The following is a 22,343-nucleotide window of genomic DNA, read 5'->3' on the forward strand; positions in this document are numbered from 1 at the left end:
CCCTTAGAAGGCATGGAGTCATGGACGAAATAAATTTATATAAAATTCACTCCCAATTTCTCCGCACAGCAGATCATTACAATTTCAATTTGTAAAACGTTAGACCATCCTCTCCTCTGTCTCTCTACGCGAAACAAAAATAGAAACGAAAACGTAAGTGTAGCCCTCTTTTGCTTCATATATTACATCGATGGAGGTAGCAGCTAAATGCTGTCTGTCTCTAGTACTTTATCTTACCCCTTTAGAGGTTCACACCGTTCTGGCTCTCGAATCCTTCTCTTTTGATCGATTATGAAGTGAATCGATGCTTATCAAGCAATTCTCTTCATTTTTAATCTACTAGAAGCTGTTTCTCGCTCCAAACTTTATCAATCCGTGAGTTAGTAGCTAATAATTTACTATTTTTAGTTTAGATTAGCTTATTCTTTTAGATAATGGTTGATTTTATTCTGGTCTGCTTAATCCAGCAGTGAGATTTTTTATCCTGATAAATGAAATTCCTCATCTTGATATCAAGAATCTTTACTTTTTGTTAGTTTTAGATTAGATTGTGATTAGATCTGCTATGATATGAGCAAAAGATTCTATTCACTCTGTTCCTATCATCAATGTCATAGCTTTTGGTTAGTGTTAATTAATAGTGTGGTTCCTTTTCCTTTCTCTGATTTTGAAGCGGTTGATTCCTTTTCCTATAAATGTGCTTAAGTTTGACTACGTTATAAACAGGTAGATTTCTAATCCTTCTAATAATATACAAGTTGAAGAAGTCTCAAAGGTTTCATCTTCATTTTTTTTGTTTAATTTATTTATGGTCAAACACCGTGTAGTTAGTGAGTGAAGTGCCGTGAAAGGGAAATGATTAGTGAAAATCAAGTAACGTTTTATAGTTTACGAGGAGTTGGTGACTTTACCCCGTTTAAGGATTTATGTTTTCTTAAATTCTGTTCAATACTGATTTTTTTTTTTGTCTAGTTTCTCCTAATCTAGCTCACCTTATGATAAATTTTTTGTTTATGAATGAATCAAAGTAATGTTCTTTTGTTTCAATTTTAGGTCATTGAAGCATGTGCAGTGGTCCCGAGAAATCGGCTGAATCACCCTCCACTTCCACTCCATCAACTGTAGAAAACTCTTCTATTACCGAAGAGATGAATTATCTAACCGTAGAAACAGAAGATTCTTTCTCTAGCTTACTTGAACTTGCTGCTAACAATGATGTCGAAGGCTTCAAGAGGTTTATAGAGCAGGATGCGTCCTCAATCAAGGAGGTTGGTTTTTGGTATGGCCGCCAAAAAGGATCGAAGCAGATTGTTCTTGACCAAAGAACTCCTCTTATGGTTGCTGCTACTTATGGTAGCGTTGATGTTCTCAAGTTTATTCTAGACCATACTAAGGCTGATGTGAATCTGTCTTGTGGAAAGGACAAAACCACTGCTCTTCATTGTGCTACTTCTGGTGGATCTATTAAAGTAGTTGACGCAGTTAAGCTGCTATTATCAGCAGGTGCTGATCCTAATTGCCTCGATGTCAATGGAGATCGACCTGTTGATGTTATCGCTGTTCCTCCAAATCTACAGAGCATGAAAGTCACTCTTGAAGAGCTGCTCTCAAAATCTGACTCTGATGTTTCTGTGGCAGAGCGTGATTTTAATGGCTCTGTTGGTGTTTGCAATTTACGGGTCTCAATTAGCAAATCAAATTCTAGCTCACCAACTCTTTCTTCCTCATCAGAAAATGGTTCACCACATTCTCCCTCTGTGCTGATTTATTCTCCAAGGGCCTCAAAGTTTAATAATCTGCCCGTCAACTCTACATCTGAGAGGAAAGAATATCCAATTGATCCATCTCTCCCTGACATCAAGAACAGCATCTATGCTACCGATGAGTTTCGCATGTTCTCATTCAAGGTTCGCCCATGTTCTCGGGCATACTCACATGACTGGACTGAATGTCCATTTGTTCACCCAGGAGAGAATGCACGTAGAAGAGATCCACGAAAGTTCCACTACAGCTGTGTGCCATGCCCTGATTTTCGTAAAGGGGCTTGTAGGCTGGGGGATATGTGTGAATATGCACATGGGGTCTTTGAATGCTGGCTTCACCCAGCTCAATACCGAACCCGGCTTTGCAAAGATGGCACCAGCTGCAATAGACAAGTCTGCTTTTTTGCCCATACTTATGAGGAGCTCAGGCCCTTGTATGTTTCTACAGGATCTGCTATCCCTTCTCCACGATCATCTCAGTCTGCAGCCAGTGTTATGGACATGGCTGCTGCTCTGAGTCTCTTGCCTGGTTCCCCATCATCCGTCTCAGCGATGTCCCCTACCCCATTCAACCAGCCCATGTCTCCTGCAAATGGCATTTCTCACTCGTCCATGGCTTGGTCACAGCCTAATGTGCCAACACTTCATCTTCCAGGAAGCAACCTTCAATCCAGCCGCTTGAGATCATCCCTTAGTGCCCGAGATATGCCACCAGAGGATTTTAATTTGTTGCCAGACTTTGATTCCCAACAGCAGATTTTAAATGATTTATCGTGTTTCTCAGAGTCTCGTAACAATTCTTCTTTCGGTGTTTCTGGTGTTTCTGGTCGGTCGAAGACACTAACTCCTTCAAATCTTGAAGAACTGTTTGCTGCTGAAATGTCTTCTCCTAGGTATGCTGATCAAGCAGCTTATCTCAATCAAGTGCAACAGCAGCAGAGCATGTTGTCACCCATCAGTACAAGTGTGTTCTCCCCAAAAAATGTTGAGCACCCTCTACTGCAGGCTGTATTTGGTGTTGGATCCCCTGGAAGGATGTCGTCAAGAGTCATGGAGCCAATCTCTCCAATGGGGTCTCGGCTTTCTGCTCTTGCTCAGCGAGAGAAAAAGCAGCAACAGCTGCGAAGCCTCAGCTCAAGGGATCTGGGATCCAACCACCCTATGGCTTCAGTTACTGGATCTCCTGGAAATTCTTGGTCCAAATGGGGATCCCCTAATGGAAAAGTAGACTGGTCAGTTCATGGAGATGAATTGGGTCGTTTACGGAGATCCTCATCTTTCGAGCTTGGAAACAATGGTGAGGAGCCTGACCTATCATGGGTCCAATCTCTAGTCAAGGAATCTCCTCCTGAGATGCTGAAAGAGAAGTTTGCAAATCCAGTATCCAGCACTGCATCACCTGGCACGGGACTGAATTCAAATTCTAGAATTGATTCTGTTTTAGAATCTTGGCTTGAGCAGATGCAAATTGATCAGCAGCAACAGCTTGTAGTCTAGTCAAAGCAAACTGGTGTTTACTCATGAAGATAGGGTATAAGTATTTTCTCAGAAGTACATATTTTTGTTGGATTTTTTACTGGTGGGGATGGTCAAGTTGAAGAAGAGAGTAGAAATCTGGGAAGAGGGGTTGGCGGTAAAGAACTGGCAATAGGTTTCAGGGAAACCCTTCAATTTTTTCCCATTTTGTTATCTAAAACGAAGTTGGAAGGTTGAAGAAGCTTCTCCGGGCCGTGTTAAGGAAAAGCCAGTGCAGGTTCTCACCCGTTCAACATTTCTGATTAGGATCATTTTTTGCTTTTATTACTCTTCAACTGATTACGTTGGAGAAGGCTATACATGGTTTCATTTTGCCATGAAACCATGAGCTCTGTATCCCTTCAATAGTCTCATAATTTTTCTTAACTAGCATGTTTTGACACGGTGGATAAAGAGGGGAGTTGGAAGGACTTTTTCTCAAGATCTCTCGCATGTAATTTGGATGGTGTTTAATTTTACAAAGTAGAGTGATGGAGGGCGTTACCTTTCCTTTGAAAATGCAAAACTGAATTATAGTTATTATTTCCGTTCCTTTATTATTTTGATTCCTACAAATTGTTGGTGTCTTCGTAGGATTCATCGTACATGTACGCCTTTTCATCTCTCCCGCCATTTCTCTGGCGCACGAGCTTGAACTTTTTGTGGGATTTAAGAAAGAATTGCAATTCATGAGTGTGGTGGAACCTGCTATTGGATGTTGATTGGTTGAATGGATATGTTTTTGGATTCTTTCAATCTTTTATCGAGATAGTGGGAGGTGGGTGATCATCATATGATACAGATCAAACTTTCGTTTGAGAGAGAGAGGATGGTATCATGTACCTGCTTCGATGCCAGCCACTCACCCCATAAAGGTTGGTGGGTAGGTCTTTAATGGAGTTGGCTGAGAAATGGATGCGTTTTTACTTTGTTTCAGTGACAGCGATGTTGTGGGGTATGTGGCAGGAGTTCAAGGGCTTTCTTTTTTGTGGTCGGCTAAAAACATGGAGGTTGCGTAGTTTTTAAGTGGGGTTTGGTCCAAAGGATCATCATACTCAGAATGCGATGTGGCTTTACATCTCTTTTCTTGTGCCATAATAACGGAACGAGGGCGCCTTTTTTCTTCTTCTAATGCATCCTTGCATCGCTCGCTAAGCATCCTTAGTTTTGGGGCTGCTTTTCATGTTTTGTTTTTGGATTTTTTTAAACTTTTAAAAGCAACACATTAAAATTATATTAAAAAATAAATTAATTTAATTCTTTCATCGAAGTAAATATATTTTTGAAAAAAAAAAATCTACTCGAAAATATCCTTTATCGTTTGATTATTGGAGGTGACAGGAAATTAAGTTCCAAATGGATAATTATATTTTACTCGTGGTTTTATCGTTGATTACTTCCCCGTTGTTCTCAGGCATGCATAAGAACACTGGAAAAGGAAAAAGAAGCAAGATATTTCATAAAGCTTAAGGTAAAATTATGGTGGCATATTTATTTTTAGGTGGCTTCTGGTACGAGGTTAAAGGTGATTTGTTACCGAAGCAATTTTCGGATGTAAAATTTAACCACCCACCAAACACCCCCTTGGAGTAATGCTATGTGAACACGTGGCTATTACCTTTTTTCCCACCATGAAGAGTCGATTATTTAAATTCACGGGATCTGCACTTCACTCTTTCGTTAACACATAAATTTATATGAATTTTTTTTTATATATGAATTTTTTTTATTTCATATAGAAATAACTGGGTTACTGACTTTAGGTTCCTGAACTTTTTTCTTTAAAAATGTTTCATAAGAAAAAGAAAAAAGAAAATTAACGGAGTCCCTTGTAGTTTAAGTCAATTAATAATGTTAGTCCCTTTGTCACTAACAATGTTATTTTATTGTTAAATTTAAGATATTATTTAGAATATGTCTTATATTTTAAAAATGTAAAATAAATTTAAATTTAATGAATTAAAAAAGCCAAAATAAATAAATAAATACGTAAAAAAACCCGGAAACTTAAGTCTCACCAATGATTCCACCCCCCCGGGGGCATAATTAACCATTTTCATATTATAGCAATTAAAAAGAAAATTAAACTATTAAAAGCATAAACTAATGATACAATCATTTCATATTAAAAAAATAAAATAAAAATAAAAACCAACCAAACCAAAACCATTTTTTTTTTAAAATCATACCTAGATTTTCTCGTTGTTTTTTCTCATCAAAACCTAGGGATCATAAATAAAAAATCTAAATTCTTGTATATTTGGTTAATAAAAACAATTTTAGATCTGAAAACTTTAAATCAGATTTTATAATAATTTAATATTTAAAAATAATTTTTGATGTTAGATTTGTGTTTATAAAGATAAAGGGTTATTTAAAAGTGTATTCAAGTGGAAAATGATGTGAGTAGGGGGAATTTTATTCTTCCTGCCGGGCTTCCTTGGAAACCGACGAACCGAGGTTGAAGATGATGTTGGATGGCCCATCACTTGTATCTGTTAATTGGATGGGCCTGGAGTATAGCCCAAATTTACCTGGGCTCAACTCCAGGCTCGGTTTGTTTTCTTTTGTTTTTATAGCAAACGATTGTTTTTTGAAAATTGCTTTATATATTTTTTCTCTACCGAATTAATTGATCTTTTATATAATATAAAATATAAGATTTTATTTCTCCTACCAATCTATATTTTTATGCATAAAATTCAAATTATTGTGATTTTTGTGTAGAAAAAGATGTTGATATCAAGAACATAAAATATGCATAATATAGTGAAAAAGAAAAAAAAAATGATCCCGTCGTCTTATTTTCTAAGTTTTAGATACGAAGGCAAGAAGATTTAAGAATGAATATATATTTTTTTATTGGGATCATAACCATTGATGAAAAGAAAAAACAACGTCCCAAATACAAAAGACACAACAATAACATGCAAGGATAAAATAAATATTTTATTTCATCTCGTTCTTGGAGCTAAAAAAGATACAAAGATTGATTTTTTTTTTGTATGATCTATCATACCAGACATGAATTAGTCTCTCCTTTAACATCTCATATTATCATGAATCGTTACTACTTCATCATCCCTTTAATCTTGTATATCATTCCAAATCCATCCATATATGTTTTTCAATAAGTAGTGAGCCATGGCCCTAATCCAGCGAGGGCGGTCCTTACACGAACGATACAAACATGTGACGGGATGAATCGCAGGGAGGAGCCATATGCCATACATATCTAGTAGTCTAAGAAGAAAAAGGTGTACAAGGACAAAACTATGCCGCTATTACACACATGTTCCCGAGGTTTACATGTCCTAGGTCAACAATCGCCCTCTGAGAAAGCGCCAAGGTCCAGTTCCAGTTCCCATCCTGCAACGTTAGTGGGAATTCCATGTCAATCAACTTGGAGCTTCAAATAATCGAGCAACTACCATGATAAAGACTTCTTTAACGTTCTTTCTTTGATATTTTTTATTTTTTCCAAGTATCATAAAGCATTAGAGTCGAGCAGGTTTTGCAGGTTTGGGTCTAAGAAATTATCTGGTGGACTGCCGACAACCAGTAAAACAGTTTGCGTCCATATAAACCTAGTCCTTGTAAGGATTTGTCATGGCAATGAAGCATAAGAAGTGGAATATCACATGCTATTGACAAGGGAAATTGCCTGAAGATAAGAAAAGAACAAGGAGTATTACCTCCATACACCAGCAAATGTGCGTAGCCCCATAAAGATGGTTAAAGCAACCCAAATCCCAACAAATCCACCAGTTTTAGAGAGAACAAAGATGGCTGGAATGCTTGCCATGGCCACCAGAACCTGAAGAGCAAAGAAATTAAACAAGTGAATTTCATTTAGAGTAGGATTTATAAAGATTGAACTCACAAATGAACAATGGCCAACAAACTTACCATGGAATACGAAGAGTAAGCAAAATCAGATGCTCCGAAGTTTACACCATCAAAGACAAAAGCTATCGAGTTGATGGGTTGTGTAGCAGCAACAAACTGAGGGGTCGAAAAAGCAAAAGTCAGTCTAATTAAGCTGAAAAAGGAAATAGAAAGAACATTTTAGTTATGGATTTGTAGATGGGAATTACCGGGATGCCGATGGCTATAATATGAAGAACATCAGGATCTTTTGAAAAAATTACATCACCGAAGTGCAGACCAAGTCCAACAAACACAGCTAGCCCAAGACCAAGAATAAAACTCATCTGTACAACAAAACCAGTCAGAATTTAAGTCTGCGGTTGGTTTAGAGGAAAAGGAAAACCAAAACACGGAGGATGTATCGATACACATGTTATTGACGTACCTGTAACACCCGGGTCGCAGCAGTTGTTGCCTTCTGGTAGTCCTTTTCAGCAAATGCACAAGCAATAATTGCCTATAAAAGTTGAAGAAAAACACATACTAATGAGTAGCCTGAATGAAAATTTGGAAATTAAACAGTGGATACTTTCCGAAAGCAGACTACGAGAAGGAAGGTTGAGCAATTTTAAAGGGTTAAAAAATGTGACATGTTTCGAATTCAGTTGCTTATTCTACTTCATATTTGGACCGGTAAAGTATGATTGCAGCTCCAGGAAATGCAACAACTGGACACTAATAATCAATAAAGCATGTATGTTTCTTTACCTGTCCGGCAACTGCCAAGCCATCAGCAAGAAGGGAGGATGTCAACCAAACTTGTAAGCAAATTTGGAATGCAGCCATAGTTGTTGAACCCAATCGAGCAGCCTTTGATGCTGCCAAGGTCACGCAGATTGTTGCTGCTACAACTCGAGCTAAAAGCAGAAAGCCTGCCTCCCAGCACAGAAATGAAGTAAGTAAAATGCATTGATCGCGTGTAAGGAACTCTTGCATCGAAGTAGAAAATCAATTATAATTTAACTACAACCAATTACAAGAAGGAAAATACTTCAAACAAAACAGTGATCAGAGCTAGAGTACTTAGGCCCCTCACCATTTTTGAGGAACCGACTAAATTGCAAATCTTTAACACTTGGGGGTAAAAGATTAACTTTCTTCATCAACCTCCACAAGAGAATTAGTGAAATCAAGTACCTAAAATAATTACAAGGAAAATGTTTTTTTATTAAATAACAATCCTTTCAAGTTTCAACTAGTAGTTGCAAACACTAAACATTTATATTAGCTGCAGAGTTTCGAGATCATAGTACTTACTGAGAAAGGACGTGAGCAATGGCTGCACCACTGACACCCCAGTTGAAGACGAAGATAAATATCGGGTCTAAGACGATATTTGTTAAATCTCCTATAACTGCGGTGCACAGAAAGAACAAAAGGGAAGAGTGAGTTGTGTCCCAAAACTTCAGGTTCGAAGTTGGATATTTATCTCCATAAATAGAACGGTGATCGATTTATCACATTATTTCTCATGCATGTTTAATATGCTTGATTTCACGTTGGTTAGAATGAAATCTGCTGAGCATTAAGGCATCTCTTTTGCAAAAAGAGAATCAATGCTGAAACTAAAAGGAAATGCCTCTCACCAGTGGCATATAAAGGGGTTCTTGTGTCTTTAAAGCCTCGAAAGACCCCTTGCATTGCCAGTGACAAAAGAACTGCAGGAGAACCTAGTGCTCTCAATGTCAAGTACTTCCTTGCAGGGGTTAACATCGCCGAATCCTATCCATAAAAAAGACAGCTGTCAGTTCTCTATTGAGTCAAGGCAGCGGGAATTAGTAGATGCAGAGTAACAAAAATAACACTTCTGTGGAGAATGAGATTGAAACTGAAGGCACTTACAGATTTCACACCCATAATATTCAGGAGAGGTTTTGCCCCAAACACGAGGAATATAGCTTGCACTAGACCAAGAATTCCACCAACAATTAATGCTGTCGACGCTGAGGGGATATTTAGCCTCTCTTTATTTCGTTTGGGATCAACACTTTTGGTATCAGTAAGAGTAGTAGACTTGCTTGTGGTTGCCTTACAATCTGATGAGAAAAACAGCTACATTATTTATGCCGTGATGATATGATAATCGTATTCATGCTGTCTTTTTTTAGCAACTTTTAGAATTCTGAGTTTTTGACACATGTTCTAGGGGGTGATGCTATAACATGGGCAATGGAAAATGATCAAAGAGAAAGAGAGAGTTCGTGTACCATCCCCCAGCACTGAATCTTTCTTTTCAATGTTCTTTTCATTGTTTGTGGCTGAACCTTTTTCCAAGTTCTCGAGCATTTCGTCATCATGCACCGACTCTTTTGCTTTACCACTTTCCGCATCTTTATTCAAGTCCCCAGCCTTTTCTGATTCAACTTTGCCATTTCTTTGAAGAGTTTCTTCCTCAGCTACAAAAGAAGTCGTTATACTAACCAATGGAAATATGGTGACTTTTGAGGCTTGATTGAATATGGCAATAGCAACTCCTACAGCAGCTATTTCCACTGGACCTGTGCAAAATAAAAATGAAAATCAGCTTCAGTATCAGATCTGGTCCACTTGTTGGTGTGTCACATTCAGCAACAAGATATATAGCTCATTGAGCAGAACTGATTGACAATTTGAACATGATCAGTAGGATATTATTCAACACAACTACCACTGTAATTTGTTTTTCCTTTCATTTTCTTTCTTTTTTGATAAACAATAGATACTGTAACTGATCGTGGACTAAAAATGTCACTGGATCAGGAGAATTTTCTCGGGGGTTTCCAGGTACATTAAGGCATACTAAAGAGTCATACCACGTTGATTTCATTATGAATGCGCAGTATGATAAAATTTGGAAACATCACCGAGTACCTAAAACAGACACACGTATTTTATTGAACAACTGAAGGGGGATATGCTAAATGCTGTTAAGAGATACATCGTGAAAGTTCTCTGAAGTTCCAGTGTGTCAGAATCTTAATCACATGAGAAATCCATGCAATAGTATGGATTTTAAATTTCCACGATCTTTCAACTTTGTATATGAGGTTCTTAAATGCTATACAGCAAGAATATTAATTGGTTGTTGTCAAAATGCAGCAGTTTCGCAATAGAGGTCTGTAGTTAGCTGAACGAATAATTAGAGGACATGAGAACAAACCTAGACGGCCAATGAAGGCTGTGTCAATCAGGGAGGCAACAGGATCAGCAGCTAAAGCCATTGCTGCAGGCAATGCAATCCTTATGATCTCCGAACCAAGTTCATCTTTTTTGAAAACACGTCTGAAATTGGAACCAACGTTAATTAGCTCATAGATGCATGAAAAGGTTTCTCTTTACCAGTCATACCACCTTAAGTTCCCTCTTAACATATGAACTGGGGAATAAAAATTCTTTGCCTGCTTTAAACTTTAAAAGATCAACACCATCCTAATTAACAAACCGGTCTTCCAAAGCAGAATAAAAACCAGTATATCGCACATTGAAGCCACAGCATTTGCACATGCAGCACAGCTAAAAAACTGCATGGGACTAAATGAAATTATACCTTGCATCTCTAAAAAAAACAGAGAGTGGTATCTTCGGCTTTCTCAGACCAACTGGCTGCAAAGCACCTTCCTCAGACATGATATCAAAACCTTGAGATGTAACTGAATATCACCCTAACTTTGAACCTTTTCTGATCCAGTTAAGCTTATCGGGGTGACAGCAAAAGTATTCAAGTCCTCACAAGCCAAGTTCCTATAACCTGCAAAATGCATAATATACCAGTGGATCATGATCATGACAATACAATAAACCCTGCAAGCAATAATGCTCAAGTTAAAAACCAACCTTGTGTTCTTTTATGATAAGACAATCGATAACTGCAAGAGTGATTTCAGGTAAAGGAAAGCCAATGGTACTTGTGTATAGAATAAGGACTTGGAATTTATGGCTCTCTCAACAATTAACAGTTGAACCTCCCTCAGTTCTCTCTTATATCTCTATATAAAATATGCATGTGCATCAAACATCTGTCAAAGGTCTCCCTAAAAAAATGCCGGCATTAATTTGCAAGCATCAATTCGGATATGGACTAAACCCGATTCAGAATAAGACCCGGGTTATAGATTAAGAGAGCCGAATCGGGGTTAATTAATTTTTTTTAAAATAAAAATAATATTATTTTGATAAAAAAATTACATAATTGACAAACAAGTTTTGTTTGCATCAGATTTAGATTGATCAAGTTGCTAGTTCAATCCGAGTTTTTAAACAGATTAACCAAGTTTTTATTTTTATTTTTTATTAAACTAGAACAGATTTAAACCTTAAATCAACGGGGTCTTTAAGTTTACCCAGCGGGTCGGTACAAGTATTAAAACAATGGTTTGTGGTCGTCACTGAAAGTAATGCGTGGTCCTTACTTTAGGTTTAGCTGTGCCTCTGCCCCCACGCGCTTGACTGTGTTATTTGCTATAGCGTGAGTGTGTTAATACTGATATTAAGTGTGCTAATTTGTGTTCTTTTTTCATCTTACCAACCTTAACGCGGTGATGCGGGCACTGTCCTGCCATGTCAGCATACTGTTATCGTTAATCAACGATCAATTTAATAAAGACAGATCATTCTTGGGTTCATTACAGTGATTGGAATTTTAAGGATTCACTGCCCTTTAAAGGAAGTAAAAGGTAATGAAGAAGCAAACCAATGAATTTCTTTCCTCGTTTGACAATTACCAAAAAATGCAATTCCAAATCATGTATATGGACAGAACTGTTATGACAGGGAACAACGACACCAGTAGTTAGTCACTCTGCACTGTGAAATTTTCAGAAAAATATTAAAATAATATTTTTATGTTACATATTAAAATAATTTAAAAGTACAAAAAAATAAATTAATTTAAAATAAAAAAATTAAAATTTCATGAAACAATAATCAAACCGCTGCCCTAAAAAAACACCCTAAATTGCTAATAAACTTCATTACCTCAGTTGTCATCTTTTATTGTTCTTGGTAGCTAAGTTACAAGTGTTTACACCTTTTAGTCCATTCACCGATTCTCAAAATCAGGAATCAAAATAAGAATTTTTTGAATAAAATATTATTTACAAACAAACAAATCATCTACCTTAAAAATGGTGGTATTTAGATTCTACAAGAATTAATTAATAAATTAAATATTAAAAATGCAGTTTCCTTTTTAGTTTATATGAGATTTTTACATAGTTTTTTTTTTGTATATATAATACTGTTTAACTAATTAGCTAGATCCCAAAGACAAAGAGCATAGAAATTAACTAAGTAGCTGCAAAATCTTTGGGCAATGCGTCTCTTGTTTGCGTTTTTAAGCATGAATAAACCTCCCTGGGTTCTATATGGTTCCTAGATAGCACCGTAACAGGCTGCTGCTATTACTGTTCACGCTAAAACAAAACCTATATCTTTCTCGTCCTTTCTTTACACATTGAAAAGGTACGATTGAGTCAAAGAGATTGGATGTTGTCGACGTCTCTATACGAAGGAAGGCTCCTTTTTCTCAGTTCCCTAGATTTATTTTTTGATCAAATCACTTCCCTAGAGATAATTTGTGAGCAAATAATGTAAACAACAACCTACTTTAACGTGAACACACACACAGGGTATATATCATGGATACATCATGGGATGCTTCATTTTTTACCATTAATTTGTACAAAGAGCTGGAAAAATATGAAATCCGGATCTCTCACATTTAAAGAAGCATCACGGGTCAATGTTCTATACCAACTTACGCATGCAAAAGTGTCAAGAACAGCTAAATAATGGGACAAAGGGGTCAAAAAGCAGACACAATTATAAACAAATTTTCTTGAATGCGAAGTCATTTGCCTCCTACCTCGCAGCTAGGAGCGTCAACATTATGATTAGATTTATGATGGAAACAAAAGCCTCCATCACTTGATTCTTCACTAGATAATCCGCAAGATAGCCAACAAGAATTGAAGAGATTCGAGAAACGGAAAGGTCGTATTTTTGTTCACATTCCTAGAAATTTCGTTGTTCATAAATGGAGTGCTGGTACATGCCAGTTCTCTAGACAATTCAGCGATATCTTGGTATTTGAAGAATTAAGGATTAATTAATGCATGTAATTTAGAGATTTTCATTTACAAGAAAATGCTTAGCAATCTCCAGGCTCATCTGTTCTTGAATTGGTTCAATCTCTAACACATCGTGCAGCAACAAAAAGACCCCCTGGAATCAAAACAAAAAAAAACACACTAAAAAATGTACCTAGAGATTCTGCTAGCAGCTTCTCTTTTTTCCATCTTGATCAAGGAGTTACCATTACAAGTTGCTAATGCAGCACTGATTGAATTATCATTAATTTCAATCAGAAGAAGAAACTTCATGAGCAGGATCTAAGAATTTATAACTGAGAAACCGATTCTGCCAATTCAAGATTCAGAGATTTCTCTCAGAATCTTACACCAGCTTCGCTTTAATTCTTTCATTTCATACATATTAGCTAGTTAAAGACAATTTGTTTGAAAGTTACCCATCTGGGACACATCTAAAATCAAACATATTAATCAGCTAGTTCAAGACAATTTGTTCGAGAAGTAAGTTACCCACTTGGGTCACCTCTAAAAGGACCAGGCTGTTGACTGTTCTGTACCACTCGGGACACCCATCTACCAGGCTTCACCTTTTATTATTTTAATGCTTTCCATTTTAATTGGGTATCAATGTAAAGTAGGTGGGTTACCTATTTGGCTATTTGGAGATTTTTTTTTTTGTTGCTTGGAGATCATTTGAGAATCGGAGAAAAATATATCCTTCGTCCCATAATAAAATCAGCGGTTGCAATATTATCCTAATAAGAGATTGAAATTAGAGATAGGTTTAGTAGTTATCAAGAGAACAATTATGCTACTTCCTTTTGTTTCCGTTTTATCTCCATCAATACTTTGAGACTAATGATAAAAAATTAGGTTCACAAATTAGATTAAGCCGATGACATAACGTTTCGAATGTTGTTCTTTACAGCAAACTTTAATTATTTAAGTTGTGTTTTGTTGGTGCTCTAAAATATATAAAAGGGAAAAGTATAAAGATGACATAAGGATCATGGACTTTTAATTCTCGTGTTTCAGAATTATGTTTGTTTGAAAGTATGATTGTGATTATTTTTTAAAGTATTTTTTATGTTAAAATATATTAAAATTATTTTTTAAAAATTATTTTTGAAATTAACGCATCAAAACATTCCAAAACATGTAAAAAAATTAATTTATAATAAAATTATTTTTTGAATTTTTATGAAACATGGTGCAAACCATGTTCCCATACGATGCAAAACATTTAAAAAGAAGCCTCTAATACAAAAAATAAACATTTAAAAATAAATTTATCAACTAGATAGTTTTGAAATGAATTTGTGTTTTTTTAATAAAAAAACATAAAAAATATGTTTTTTAAATCTTATATATCTCAGTTTTTTTTAAATTTTTTTAGAAAATATAACCCAATGCTATTTAAAAATAAATCAATCATGAAAAAAAACTTAATTAACGAAATTGCTGGAAGCATTTAACTTGGTCATTCGAAATCAATAAAAGCAAGTATGAGGTCGATAATTTATCACAAACTGATGATGATGATGATGATGATGATGATGATGATGATGATGATGATGATGATGATGATGATGATGATGATGAGTTAGAAAAGCAGTAGAAAAGACAGCCGAAGGCACGTCATGGTGGAAAAACAAAGAGAAGCGTGGGAATTACCATTTTGACCGTGACTGTGATTTTCAACTGTAATTATGGTTTTTAAATATTTAATAATATTTTCATGTATTATATTTAAAACCAACGACTTATAATTTTTTTAAAAATCATGACCACCACAAAAAAATAAAATAAAAAAATTGATAACTTTTCTAAACGACCGTTCAATAAAGAAGGATAAGGAAATGACTCTGTTTGGCACTTGTATGTGGTGATAAAAGGATCAGCTATAAAATAGACAGAACCGGAGCCCAACTAGCCCAAGTGGTGGGCCCCAGAATTCAAAGGGCCTGCAACTCCGTACTTGACTAGTGGCAGTAGAAGAACTCATCGTCATCTTCCGGTTGGCCATGGAAGTTTGAACACACAGTCCCTGGTGACAACTTCCAACTATTTTAGAGCCTGAGAGGGATCACAGCCGAAAGCCACATGGACTCTTTAAGTTATAATTTTTATAAAAAAAGAAGTACATTTTGCTGCGAATAAGCTGTGACTTGAAGGGTGGGAGGGTTTTTTTCCAGAATTATTATCAGAAAACGCGATATCACTGCCATTGAGAAACAAGGATGGGTTTCGTTAAGGAAAGTAAAAAATGTTTCTAATAATTTTATGGCCATCTGCTGGTCCAATTCGCTTCCATTTTGGCGGCCCTTCTATCAACAGAAGCAATACGCGCGCCCATACCGTCGAATTCGTGCCAAGCCATCGGGCCTTGGTCCTTCACTATTTACTAACTGTTTTTTTGATGATTCTTTAGAATCCCATTGCGTGTAAGATTTTAGTTCTATATCAATCATTACACACACACAGTTATATACACATTCTACTGCTTTAGGCCTAACTTTCTAGAAAAAGAAGTATAATATCAATACAAAATTAGTAATATCGATCAAGACCTAACTGAAGGAAGTGAGAGGATACTTAGCTCACCTTTGCAATCGGTAATGCAAGCTCTGTGCAAGGCTAGCTCAATTCCCACCAACTCCTGCAAAGCTCTTTCTACCAACCTCCCTTGGATTGCAAACCAATACAGACCCACCAGCTCCCTTTTATACACACCTTTCCTCGCTCTCGATTATGAACTAGCCTATAACAAATTAGCGAGAATTCCAATAAAAAAGAGAGACGTTTTTAAAGAAAAGTTGACGAATCAAGTTCGAAGATAAATCAAAGAAACAAAAATAAATGTCAAGCTAGCCTTGTGATGATAATGCAAATTCACTTGCATCATTGCATTAAAATTTATAGACTTGGGGATGTAGAAAGGTGGAATTCCACTACCAGTGTAAGATATAGCTCTGTAACCTTATTGTCTAACTTTTTGCTACAAAATCAAGTGCTTTTAGTAGGTAACGTGCATGAGAGCTTTTTACCAACTTGTGGGCTGCGTAGGATTCCCAATACTGAATACTTGCAATTTTAGATTACATGAGGCTTTTGTAGTTTCACACATTAATTGCAGAAAATGAAAATTCTATTATGTATAGAAAGCTACTAGACTAGTTAACTAAGGGGGTCAAAATGCGAGCAAACGTTTTTCTTCACATCTCCAAAATAGTAATACGAGGAGTTACTAACATGTTTTCAGCATAAAAAAAAATATCAACTATGAAGTTCTACAAGTATCTAAAATAGATAAAGAATTATATAAGCTTGTAAATATAAAAAACAAATCATTAATTAAATTTATATGAATATTAATTTACAAGGTTAAAATATATATATAAATTAAGATATTTAATCTGATGTGATCTGGTTGATTTAACGGTTCCAAAAACAACTTGAGTCACTAGCAAAAAACTCAGTTTGACTTAAAATAAAAAGAATTCAAGATGAATTTTTTTTCTTAAAATGTTAAGGCGATGATATTTTGGATCAACCGGAATTAATCTGCCAAACTCATAATTTAGATTGTTGATTGTTAAAGAATAATATAAATTATATCTTGGAATCTCATCTAATAGCTTAAATTTTTGGGTTGAATTGATTCTTTGACATGATATCAGAGCTTTTATGATTGAACAGTCACGAGTTTGAATTTCACCATCTTCATTTATTTGATAAAAATTAAGCACAAAGCAATGTGGTCCTATACAAGTATCTTGAGACCTCACCTAACAACTAAGTTTTTGGGTTGAATTGGTTATTTGACATGATATCAGAGTCTTGATGACCAAGCTGTTACAAGTTCGAATCTCATTATCCCCATTTATTTGATAAAAATTAAACATAAGATAGTGTGGGCCTGTGCAAGTTTCAACTTTAAAGAGCTTTCACTTGAGGGGGTGTGTTAGAGAATAATATAAATTATATCTTGGGACCTCACCTAACAACTTTAATTTTTGGGTTGAATTGGTTATTTGATATAGTATCAGAGTTTTAATGACCAAGCGGTCACAAGTTCGAATCTTAACATCCTTATTTGTTTGATAAAAAACAAGCACAAGGTAGTATGAGCCTGTGCAAGTTTCAAACTCAAAGTCTTTCACTTGAGGGGGTGTGTTAGAGAATAATATAAATCATATCTTAGGACATCACCTAACTACTTAACTTATTGGGTTGAGATAATTTTTTGACATTGACCCAACCAGGTATAATACTTTGTTTTTTAAAACTATTTTTTTTAATCTAGTTATATGACATAAAAACATTCACATAAAAACAATCCAATAATCTTTGTTTTTTAAACAACAACCATGATTGGTTGCATAAAAAGTATATATAAAAACATTGAAGTGAAATTTTTTTTTTTAAAAAGTTATCACCTAGTTTTATATTAACTAGAAACTCTACTCGTCTTTAAATGTTATATAGGTAAAGGACTAGTTATATTAAAATAAAGATGAGAATCATTCTAAAATATAGTATTTAAGATAAATTGCTTTGTGTTTGTTTTTAATGTTAAAAATATCTAACTTTTAAAGGGTGGACATTAAACTTAAAATAGTGATAAATGATAAATTAAGCTTTGATTCGCTTCTTTGGTTATGTTTTAAAATAGGCTAAAAAATCACTAGTATTCTATGATCTTATAAGGGATTGTGATAATCCAACCCCAGTTATTTCAAGCATTAAGACATATGTCATCCAATACCTAAAAAAAGATTCCCACACATAAAATTCATTATCTTTTTTTGTCTTTTTTTTTCAATAATGAGGAGTCGTGTTGTCAACATCCTTAACCAACAAACGAATAATTTATTTATAGTGGGTTGACTTCATGAATAGTAAAACTATTATTTCATAACAAAATTACAGGAAAAAAATTATGACATTTATTTTTAATAATTTTGAATGTGGAATCATGCATCAATTTCATTATTCATGTGCCAACATCTTTAAACAACAGCTAGATTATTTATTTATTCCTCATTGATTTCTTGGACAACCAAAACAATTAACTATATACAACAAAATAAATCAATATCATATATACAAGGAAATGCACACCAGGTTCATGCAAATCAACAAATAAAATGTGCACCGACATCAAATAATTATTTATCAAGTGTTCTAAATCACAAAAATAAATCTTTACGATTTCATATCTGAGTCGTCACGCAACAACGCGGATACACAACCCATCAAATTACAATACAATCCACAATTCGTGCTCAAAAGAGAAATAATAATTCATCAAAAGTATTCAAAATAAATGAAGAATTATTCGGGATTCTGAAATGACCTTCAAGAAAACGGAACTGGACGAGACCGGTAAGTTGAAAAAAGGAACCCAGAAATAATATGATATGAAAGCTGGATTCTTCATGAGCCTGAGGGTGGGCTGTAATTCATGGTGATCTGCAGGGGGTTGTTCGTGGTTGGAGGCGCTGATTTGTTTGAAATGTTAAGGCGATTTTTGTTATTATCTGCTTGCAATGATTTCGACACCTTAATTTAGAGGAAATGATTCATGTTTTTTTTATCATTTCTTTCGATAAACTATGGTAATATAAAAAAATACAATTCATTTAACGATAAAACTTATTCGTGTATTAATTTATATATTCATGTCATGACTTATAGATAATTAAAAGAACTCTCTAAAACACTTTCATCCTACTGTTTTTTTTTAAAAAAAATCTTTTCTTGATCATCGATCATTCTAACTTTTCTTTGAAGTCGATCGTTACTGTTTTAAACCTAAAAAACTAGAACTTGAAAAGAGATTCAACCAGCCAATCTCTCTTTCATTATGTATCTCACATGAATGCACTAACAGGAAAGCCACAAAGGAAAAAGACATAAAATAGAAAAGAAAAGAAAAGAGAGCGTAAATCTTCTCCACGTTTCTTCTGTTGTCGATTTCCCATTTTTTTATCTTGACCTTCTTATTTCATATTTACATTTCTAAACTTATATATACACAATAGTTTAAATGTATCTGAGAAAAAAAATAGAACATTGATCTCACCACGTCTAGAAACTTCGAATAGAATTATAACTCAAACCTGTCCTTTTATTTCCAAAAGGGCATCAATTATGGAAAAAAAACTAATGATTTTATCAACAGCTATAATTATAATTACTGTACATATAAAAGCATCGATTCTTTAAATTCTTTTATTATTATTATTATTATTATTATTATTATAACATATTCCAATATAAGATGTAGTTCCAAACGAAATTTATTAATTATAAGAAAATCATTATTTCCTTTTTGCATTACATGCTTATATATATATATGAACAATACATATCCATTCTTCAAGTAACATCTTGTATTTTTCATTTCACATACTTTTAATCGGCTTCTTCGAGCTTCTTTTTTCAATCTTTTTCTTATATTTTACGAGTCCAAGAATAACCGACCGCCATAAAAATGGGGAACGAACGAATTGCCCTATCAAATTTCATTGAAAGGAAAATCGAAGCTGTCAACTTATGTTAATATATTTTTTTAATGATAAAATGGTGACTCCGTATCTCCAAGTATTCTTCTGGAACTAGAAATTCGTGCTCCTCTTCATCATGTATCTCAACAAATCTTAAGAAAAAGAATCAATAGATAAACAAGAACAAAAACCTTTGTAAAGAGGGATCAATAACTTTAAATCTTCAGGGAGAGAGGGGTCCGTTTTAGAGAGATGTCAAAGCTTCTCTCTCTAAAAAGTAGAAAGTCTTTGGCATCACACTATTTTTATTCTTTCTGCTTGACCTTCAACTCTAACTTTTTTTTTAAGTCGTCATTGTTTTAAACTTCAGAGATTTTGAACTTGTAAAGAGATTCAGTTAGCCAGTTCCTCTTTTCATTATATGTCTCATAAATGCACTGACAGAAAAGCCACGAAGAGAAGGATAAAAAAAAGGAGGAGTAAAGTCACGAAAAGACAGTGTACCTTTTGTTTTCGATTTCCCATTTTTATATTGATCTTCTTATTTCATATATATATATATATATATATATATATATATATATATATATCTCGACTATATATTAAAAATATTTTAAGAAAAATTAGAACATCTCACCACGTCTAGAAATTCAGAAGAGAATTATAACTCAAACCTATCTTTTTCTTTCCAAAAGGTCATCAATTAAGGGGAAAAAAGCCTAGTAATTATATCCATATCTATAATTACGGTATATAGATATACCAATTCCTTGAAAACTTTTAATTGATTATTATTTCTTTAATAATAGAATTAATATTATAAATTATCCCAATATCATTATGTATTTCTTAACAAAATTAGTATATGCTATAAGAGAATAATATAGGAAATTCTTTTCTTTCACGACATTTGAGGATGACTAGTCAGCCCTCATAGCTAGGACGATGAGCTAACTAGTGTGTATATCCTTTTTTTTCTTTTTTTTAAGTGTTGTGCTTGAGCTTTTGACGATGGGATGCCACTCCACTAGTTATATATGCACGCCACGAGAGAGAAGAGGGAACGAGCGGAATGTGAACAATATTGCTCCACTGTTGATTTCAAGGAATTCTTGGGATTCCATGAAATTAATCCTTCAGATTGACCGTGCTAAATAGCACATACAAAGTGGGCTCAACCTAATTTACGCCTTATTAATCTAGGGCTCCTTTAACTACATATTACCTAATATATTACACAAATTAAGGAGGAGGAGCTGTCCAAGGATGGAAGTGTTGAATTTGTGACTTGGGGTTTCTCAAGCTTCTCACCTACCATCCCACCCACATCCTTCAATGTTTTTTTGTTGTTGTAACTATTAGAGATTTGATGAATCAATTTTTTCATGTTAAAATTACAGTTTTTTCTTGGTTAAATTTCAAATAGACCCTGGGTGAACAAGTTAATTCCTTCACAAGAAACTAACTAATAGCACTTGGGTCCGACACCAAAAAGAAAATATTATTATTGCATTGAATTATAGCACAAAGAATATATATATATATATAACGACAGAAGTATTTGGCAAGAAAGAAGAGCTCGCAACAACTTATGCAAAATTATTGTTAGCTAATATCCAGGTTCTCAGAGATCATGAAAATTAGAAGCTGGCAACGTTTCTGTGTTTAAGACTGTTGACAGATAAAATCTTCGTCTGAGCATCTGAGACGATATTGTTAAGATTACTGCTGGTGATTCAGCTTTAAATTAAAGAACAAATAGAAATGCCTTCTTAACTCAACTAGTCCAAGAGATAAATATTCTTGGTGGCAATCTCTCACTATTTTCTGGATACCCGGCCCGATGAGCACATAGTTTGTTTTTCAGACCACATAGCTTTAGTTATAATTCTATGAAATATGGTTCCAGCTAACCAATCCATAAATAAAAACTTTGTGTGGGTCTCATAAATAATGAAACCCCATATCAATCTCCACCAATCGTCTCAAGGCTTTGAGGTCTTACACAACCCAAGCATTTTTTTTCTAGGACCACAAAAGCCCACTTGAATTTGTATATATATATATGATGACCAGATCTTCCAGCTGGCCACTTCCAACAATTTTCTCTTCTATTAAAATAGAAATTTTAGTTTCTGATGGTTCTTAATTAACTTTCTAAATTGCATGATTTTTTTCATTCAATTTAAGACAAGTACGTGTGTTAATGCCATGACCGAGACTCCGTACATATACGTGTATTGCTAGATACATGAAGAAGGAACTGGCCATCAAAGGAATTTGCTGCGCCATAATAAAATATTAAGATTAGAAAACACTTTCGTGTGGAAGCCACGAAAATACAATTAAATTAAAGCGGACGAATTCCACTATCGAGTTGGAGAGAAGCCACGCTAACAAATCAATGCTTTCCACTCACCCACGCACCCTGAAATGTATATTGCGCATGCTCTTTGCTTAATTTCTTTTTAATTTTAAATGAACAAATGCTTATTTTTTAAAAAAAAGAAGAAGAAGAAAAAGGCCCCACATTTCGAAGCAAAACCTGCATCTAA

General features: G+C 34.7%; 2 protein-coding genes across 5 annotated transcripts; one reads left to right on the forward strand and one right to left on the reverse strand.

The window, feature by feature from the left end:
• LOC133679345 (zinc finger CCCH domain-containing protein 30-like) lies at nucleotides 1-3,720 on the forward strand. 3 transcript variants are annotated; one of them, XM_062101913.1, is made up of 2 exons: nucleotides 1-153; nucleotides 1,054-3,720. In XM_062101913.1, the coding sequence occupies exon 2, from the start codon at nucleotides 1,065-1,067 to the stop codon at nucleotides 3,258-3,260; it is 2,196 nt and encodes a 731-aa protein (XP_061957897.1). In that variant the 5' UTR covers nucleotides 1-153; nucleotides 1,054-1,064; the 3' UTR covers nucleotides 3,261-3,720. The 3 variants fall into 3 exon arrangements, with proteins under 3 accessions (XP_061957897.1, XP_061957898.1, XP_061957896.1); XM_062101914.1 differs by having other exon boundaries at nucleotides 48-379; XM_062101912.1 differs by having other exon boundaries at nucleotides 48-375.
• A 2,486-nt stretch (nucleotides 3,721-6,206) lies between these two features.
• Nucleotides 6,207-16,168, reverse strand: LOC133679898 (protein DETOXIFICATION 43-like). 2 transcript variants are annotated; one of them, XM_062102626.1, is made up of 14 exons: nucleotides 15,881-16,168; nucleotides 10,735-10,935; nucleotides 10,348-10,469; nucleotides 9,416-9,706; nucleotides 9,051-9,244; nucleotides 8,795-8,930; nucleotides 8,466-8,562; nucleotides 8,245-8,345; nucleotides 7,917-8,080; nucleotides 7,594-7,665; nucleotides 7,376-7,492; nucleotides 7,188-7,283; nucleotides 6,974-7,095; nucleotides 6,207-6,647 (listed from the first exon to the last, which is right to left on the reverse strand). In XM_062102626.1, the coding sequence occupies exons 2-14, from the start codon at nucleotides 10,812-10,814 to the stop codon at nucleotides 6,593-6,595; spliced, it is 1,647 nt and encodes a 548-aa protein (XP_061958610.1). In that variant the 5' UTR covers nucleotides 10,815-10,935; nucleotides 15,881-16,168; the 3' UTR covers nucleotides 6,207-6,592. The 2 variants fall into 2 exon arrangements, with proteins under 2 accessions (XP_061958610.1, XP_061958611.1); XM_062102627.1 differs by lacking the exon at nucleotides 15,881-16,168 and adding an exon at nucleotides 11,022-11,153.
• Nucleotides 16,169-22,343: the final 6,175 nt, after the last annotated feature.

The sequence above is a fragment of the Populus nigra genome, chromosome 19 (genome assembly GCF_951802175.1).
Source record: "Populus nigra chromosome 19, ddPopNigr1.1, whole genome shotgun sequence".
NCBI lineage: Eukaryota > Viridiplantae > Streptophyta > Magnoliopsida > Malpighiales > Salicaceae > Populus > Populus nigra.

What these genes read in the sequence shown, in the direction of transcription:
- LOC133679345 (XM_062101913.1), top strand. Translation starts at nt 1,065, where the DNA reads ATGTGCAGTGGTCCCGAGAAATCGGCTGAATCACCCTCCACTTCCACT.
- LOC133679898 (XM_062102626.1), bottom strand. Translation starts at nt 10,814, where the DNA reads ATGTCTGAGGAAGGTGCTTTGCAGCCAGTTGGTCTGAGAAAGCCGAAG. An exon ending in AACCCCTTTATATGCCACTG is followed by an intron (nt 8,563 to 8,794) that starts GTGAGAGGCATT and finishes TGTGCACCGCAG; the next exon opens with TTATAGGAGATTTAACAAAT. An exon ending in CTTACTCTTCGTATTCCATG is followed by an intron (nt 7,096 to 7,187) that starts GTAAGTTTGTTG and finishes TTTGCTCTTCAG; the next exon opens with GTTCTGGTGGCCATGGCAAG.